This window comes from Nematolebias whitei, chromosome 16 (assembly GCF_014905685.2).
Source record: "Nematolebias whitei isolate Nwh7 chromosome 16, NemWhi1, whole genome shotgun sequence".
Taxonomy (NCBI): Eukaryota; Metazoa; Chordata; class Actinopteri; order Cyprinodontiformes; family Rivulidae; genus Nematolebias; species Nematolebias whitei.
Genome location: NC_056513.1, coordinates 24115930 through 24122834, shown reverse-complemented (window position 1 = coordinate 24122834; position 6905 = coordinate 24115930). Strand labels below are relative to the sequence as shown.

General features: G+C 39.3%; 1 protein-coding gene across 1 annotated transcript; it reads left to right on the top strand.

Annotated features, from left to right (window-relative positions):
- The first annotated feature begins 512 nt into the window (after positions 1-512).
- LOC119422449 (neuropeptide FF receptor 2-like) lies at positions 513-4875 on the top strand. Its single transcript, XM_037689823.1, has 3 exons — positions 513-1372; positions 4073-4701; positions 4856-4875. The coding sequence occupies exons 1-3, from the start codon at positions 513-515 to the stop codon at positions 4873-4875; spliced, it is 1509 nt and encodes a 502-aa protein (XP_037545751.1).
- The last annotated feature ends 2030 nt before the right edge of the window (positions 4876-6905 follow it).

The following is a 6905-nucleotide window of genomic DNA, read 5'->3' as shown; positions in this document are numbered from 1 at the left end:
AGAAGAGGAGGGGTTCATGCATCGTTACCTTCTTGGAGGTGAGAAAGTCTATTAATGTGAGGTGGCGGATGGTCAGGTTTAATAAGCACCTTCCCAGAGCAGAGCAATGAAAGTGTGAATCTTGAACTGTGCTGGGACCAGAGCTGAACAGCTCCATCATGACTCCAGCTGATTCACGAGATGTGACTTAAGATGAACGATCATTTTCATGCTTCTTCAGACATTTCTTCCTGCGCTGTTCCATAAAAAAAACTTGAAGACTACCCACCACCTTAGAATGTGGAACATACCCAATGAAATTTGTACCATTTTGTAGACTTGGCTAATTAATGTCTTAATAAAATTAAATAATATAAAGCAAGATGCATAAAATAAAGTTAATTTGTTGCCTTTTTTGTTATATGATGGATTTTAAAGAGGACATATATATATATAAGAGAACCCTTTAAATTGCACAGTTTTTCCCCTTTCTGCCTTTTTTATGTCTGTTTTTTTTTTTTACTTTAGCAGAAATGGATCTGACCCAGGACCAGCCTTTGGGGTGGAACCCACTTGAATCCAGCTTCTCACCACTGCAGCAGGAAAAACTCAGCCACACCTTCAGTTTCCGCAGCACTCTGATGTTACCATCCACTTTTGACTCCTCTACTGCTCCTCTCGATCAGCCTCTGCCCTCTCTCCTCCCCTCTTCTCGTCCTCCTTACTCGTCCCTTTTCTCCCTCCCTGTACTATCCACCACCTCCTCGTCTGACTTCAATGCTCCAATGAGCTCCTCTTTTCTTCTGTCCTTCTCCAACATCTCGTTCAATGATCTGGCAGACCTGGAGAACATGCTGCTGTGGACCCTCCATGAACCCAGCACCATTGCTCTGACCATCATGTACAGTCTGTCTTTCATCCTGGGATTTATCGGGAATCTAATGGCCCTGAGGGTCCTCACCAGCAGACGCAGTCGACGGCTTGCTGGAGTCAGTGCCACACGCAGTCTCCTGGTCAACCTGGCAGTTTGTGACTTGGCAGTGGTGTGCGTGTGCATGCCCATCACTCTGGGGAATCAAATCTACACCGCCTGGGTCTACGGTGACCTCTTGTGTCGGGCCGTGCCCTTTACGCAGGCCGTTTCAGTCTCAGCAAGTGTGCTGACGCTGACTGTGATCAGTGTGAATCGTTACTACAGCGTTCGATCTCCGCTCAGAGCTCGCTCCATGTTTACTCGCCGGCGGATTTTGGTGACCATTGCCGTTGTGTGGACCGTGTCCTTCACGATGTGTGCGCCGATAGCGGTGATGAATCGGAGACAAGAAATCAGCTTTGAGACTTTCACCATTCTGGTTTGTCAGGAGGAGTGGCCTCAGCATCGCCTTAAGCAGGGGTAGGTACCCGACAACCCACCAATGTTTAATGATCTCATTTTTGTTTCAACATTCAGATTAAATTCATCTATGGATGGATGAGATGAGGCTCAAGGGTTCTGACAAACTGAGCTGAGCTGAGAGTAAGAGAGCTGCTGGGCTGTGTTTGGCAAAGGGCATCCATCACTTGTAATTTTCAAACTGGGCAGCTTTGTTACGCATAAATGCTTCTTACCGTTATGCATGCTGAATACTAGGAGGCTGTAAGAGTAAACTTTCAGGATAGTCAGCCAGTTTATACAAGGCTACAAGGATCTTTATTGTCATTCTCATCACATGTGGTACATGAGGTGGAACGAAACTAACTACTTATAACTGACTCTATGTGTTTGTAAGAAATTTGATACCACTTTCCAATAAGGCTCCCCTTATAAATGGCTAATAAATAGTTTATAGATACGTTATTAATCCTTTATAAACGCTTTATAGATCAATAATAACTGCTTATAATGCATTAATTAAGGGTGACAGAGAGACAAAACTGACCAGTTTCTTGTCAAATCTGTTCAACCTATATATTTCATCTAGAGTTGTTATATTAAATATTTCAGACTAAGTTACTAGAACAATAAGCATTTGAAAAACTAAATTTTTTAGAATATAATATTAGTTGTAGATGCTTATTGTGGTTACAAGTTAGTAACTTAGTCTGAAATGTTTAATATAACAACTCTAGATGAAATATATAGGTGAACAGATTTGGCAAGACACTGGTCAGTTTTGTCTCTCTGTCACCCTTAATTAATGCATAATAAGCAGTTATTAATGATTTATAAAGTGTTTATAGAGGAATTAATAACATATCTATAAACTATTTATTAGCATCTATAAGGGGAGCCTTATTGTAAAGTGGTACCAGAAATTTTTATGGTAAATGTTTCTGTTCAGTGCCCTGAGATGACTTCTGTTGTGACTTGGTGCTGTACAAATGAACTGAATTGAAAACACAAGACTGCAGCAGTTCAGACTGTCTGTAGGTTCTCAGTGTCTCAACATCTGTGCAAATTAGATGAAGACTGTATGTGATGCAAGAACAACATTTCTGGCTCATGTCAGTAATGCAAATGCCAACTTTAGTATTTAATCAGACATATATCAATTGATAATTTAGAAAAGCTGCATCTATAAATTTAGTTTAAGTCAATTACATTTTGGCTTTAAATTGTAATGCTAAAATATGCGGCGTATGCACGTTACATTATTAATAAATGTATCACTTCATTTAAAAGAAACCTGTCTTTTGTCTAAGTAGAGGCATTTTCACAATCTGTGTTTTTCCAATATTCATTTGTTTTATTTGTGTGTGTGTGTGTGTTGTTATGATAGTTTTCTGTGCTTTCCTTGTGTTTAGTTGTTCTCCAGTGTTTCCTATGCCACCAAGTCCTGGTTCTCAGTCCTCCACTCACAACTCTTCCCTATAACAATCGACCCTCACTGTATCGCAGTTCACTTCTTCAGGCTTTGTTATATCGCAGGTTTTTTAAACCTGTTTACATTGTGTGTGTACTGTGCACTGTACATTCACCTCACCGTCATCATCCTCATCGCCGAAGCGTTTAAGAGCATATGAAGTGTTAATAAGCGAGTGGGAAACGTTTGTAGGAGTGTGCGAAGGGTTTATACAGCCATAATATATATATAAACAATAAAATAAATTATAACTCTGCTATTTCTTAGATTTTCACCCTCTGTGGGGGTTTCTGAAACATAACCCCCTCGATAAGTGAGGGATCCCTGCACTCATCAAGCTCAGCTGCAATCTCATACCTCATTAGTTCCAGCTCACTTATTCTCCTTGTCCTCATTCCATCCATTTTTTTTTTTTTGGTTTAATTATTAAATATTTGCTTTTCTTTTAGTCTTAATGAGAGTCTGCATCCTTGGGTAATTTCTGCACAGTACATGACATGCAGCCTCACAAAGGTTTGGATGTGAAATAGAAAAAAAGACAGATTGAGAAAATTTAGAAAATCCAACTAATCTAATTCATGTTTTTGATTGTGGCAGGAAACTGGAGTAACCAGAGAAAACCCACTCGTGCACAGGATGAACATACAAACTCTTCATGCAAATCCCCCCCAGCCTAAACTTGGAAACTTCTTGCTGCAAGGCAACAGTGCTAACCAAATGTACCACAGTCCGTCCATGAGATAAAACTTTAGCTCCCCCTCCCTTTTAATTATTTTTGGCTTTTACATTTAAACCACTAATACAAGCTCAAGGTGACCAAGATTTATTTTTTCATCACAGTAATTTCAGTGCTAATTCAGAGCCAGTGTTTAAAACAATTTTCTTTCTGCTTCAATGGCCAAAGCATTGAATAACTCATTGCCCAAACTTTATACTGGGATAGAGCAAAGAAATGCTTCTGTCAATGGTTAAGAGTGGGCTTATGAAAACCAACAACAACTAACTGTTGAAATAAAAAACATGATTGCATTTAGAAAACAAAGTCAAAGTAGCAAAAATGTTACTGGTTCTAATGAAGTTGAGGTAACTCACTGGTTTAATCTGGCTTCATAAATGAATATAATCAATCTGCATAGAAGCAGAAAATGTTGCGATGCTTTCTCATAACCCAAAGGAAGCATGCGGTAGTAAAAAGAACCTCAACCTTTCTACTAAAGAAACAAACTTTTAACTGTTTTATTCTTCTGCAGATACAACGTCTTGCTGTTTGTGATGCTCTACTGTTTGCCCGTGACATTTAACCTCACCATCAGCTTCCTGACCGGCAGACGACTTTGGGGAGGGAAGAAATCCACCTTTGCTGATCTCGACCCCCGGAGCCAAGCTCTTCACACCTCACGCCTAAAGACAAGGCAGAAGATTGCAAAGATGGTGGTATGTCTGGTGCTCCTATTTGCGGTCTCCTGGCTGCCCCTCTACCTGGTAGACCTTTGGATTGACTGCCAGCACCAGCCGTCGTCTTGGCTCCTGCAGACTCGGCCTTTTGCACAGTGGCTGGGCCTGACCAACTCCAGCCTTAACCCCATCTGTTACTGTTTCATTGGAGATCTGTATCGCTCAGCAAAGGTCATACGGACTCGATACTACCAAAAAGTTGCTGCTCTTTTTAGCACCTCCTCGTTCTCCAGCTCGGCCGCAGTGGTTTCTCCTGCTGCCATCATTACAGAAACCAAAGGGATTTCAGCTGAGCGTCACCGTATCGCAGCAGCCATGGCTGCTTCTGCTTCAGTGGTTACCATCCCAAGACTGCTGGGTTTAGCCAGTGTCCAGGGACAGAAGGTCAGGGACAGTTCAGACAGCGAAATTGGATCGGACCACAGTATCTCAGACTGGTGTCAATCCAGTCCGAGCGTGTGTGACGACTCTTTATTCCACTGCCAGCTTCACACACTTCAACAACCTTTGCAAACGACAGACTTCATGCCAACCAGAAGACACTCTGTGAATGATGTTGCTGTATCGTTATCTTTAAGAATTGAACCTGTGGAAATAGACCTGCTACCACTGAGGAGGTATTCAGAGCACAGAATTTATGGTCTGCCAGCTGATAAGAGAGACATTATTGCCAAGGAACGAGATAGATTTTGTTACTCTGGGCCGCACAGAAGCAAAACAACCCCAAACTATTCTCTGAAAGGAAACGCAGAGAGTAAAACAACAAATATGACGAGCCTGTGAATGTTTCTGATTATCGGACGTATCAGCTGGGAGGAATTTCCTCTTTTTGTCCTGCAAGAAGTGAAAACATACTTCTCCTAACGTACGCTTCGTAGTTGACAGAACGGATGAATTATTCCCAGAAGCCTCTGTTTGTCTTGTGGATAAACTCACTTTGCTCTCCTTCTTTCTGCATCTAGTCTAGCATTATCGAAGGCTTTTGAGCAGACGTGAAGGAAACAGTGACAGGGTAAAACCTGCAGGGGAGCAGCTCAAGTGGTTTTTAGTTAGTTGACAGTAAGAAGGATAGATCGCAGCCATGTGCCATAGCATATAAGTCATATAGACACAACAGTTTATATCTTCTTCTTGAGACATCAACCCAGCAGGACTTACAGTTTAATGACTTCTTGTGAACATTTTTATGTCTCTAATTGTGTCGTTCTGACTGGGTTTGTTGCTCACGGAAAAGAGCTCACTTTTTGTTGTAGTGTAATGCCAAAATCTACTGCATGCAAGGTTCTGAATTACGACGAGTTTCTCATCATAAATGTCTGTTTTAAAAACCTTTGCAGACAAAAAAAAAGGCTGCTACTTGTTCAGGACATGAATTGAAACTTATGAATGCGCTTTTACATTGTGACTTTTGGTAATCATTAAAAAAACAAGACCTCTATTAAACCAAAGGCATTGGCTTTTCTTTTTAATATTCATATAAGGAGCAGCTGTAAACCAGAAATGGTAGACTCTACATTTGGATATAATGTGATTATGCATGATACATTATGATTATAAAACAAAAAGATAAATTAGTGGCTTAATCTACATGAGGCTAAAGAGGACTAGATGACGCAAATGGGCAGGATCAATGATACGATTGCTGTACTATTTATAGTGAATCCCAGAACACTCAAATACATTGTTTCCAATGAATGTAAGGTTGAGAAGAAGCATGTATGTGCAATATATTCCTCAAGTAAAAGGAGCAAAGTAGCAGGCACATTCTTAGGAGATTATACCTCTTTTTTTCCCCATTCTAACACAAGTTCCTGAATGTGAAGTTTAAAAGATAAAGATTGTTCAAAAAAACAAAAAAACAAAGTCTAAATAAATAAATTTGCTGTGATATGAAAGGACTAAAATGCTTGTTCTCAGTATCCGGAAATACTTTGATTTTGCATTGTCTCAAGTTTGTCCTCTGCAGATATTTTTATGCTGTAATAAAGGTGACATCATGGAGAAGGTTATGCTGTTGTATGGGTGCAATGCAGTTAAATAAATCAGCTGAATAAAAGAGGACGTTTGATTAGGATCATGTTCCATATTTAGTCAAAAGATCCTCAGCTTCCCTATGAAGCATTCTTTACAGCATTGAACCTTCAAAGCAACAAGGCAACATTTTGTTCAAGTTAATATATTTAGCTATGGATTTCATTTGGTCATTTTTATTGTCTTTAAAACAATGTAAGGTCTCAAACAAAAATTACTCTTGACACAAAATATATGGGAGCTACAGCTGTTAACACTTCAAAACTTTTTGATTAAAAAATGGTTCAAAGTTTTGAGAAAACCTTAAATTTTTTGTTGATTGTTTCAGATGTATATTTTTTTAGTGTAGTTTAGTCACAAGAGGACTACTCAGTAAACAGAACTTTGTCATGATAATATTAGATTAAATATTTGCTTTCAGTTGTATTTTAGCTCCCTTATACCCTTGTTTGTCTTTTAAGACTTAATTTTTTCTTAGTCACTTTTTATAATTTTTGTTTTATGTACCAAAATACTCTACTTGGTTTGGTTTAGGAAAGTTTAGTACATTATATTTAATTTTTCATATGATGACAAAGAGAAAGGGTTTGTTTTCAT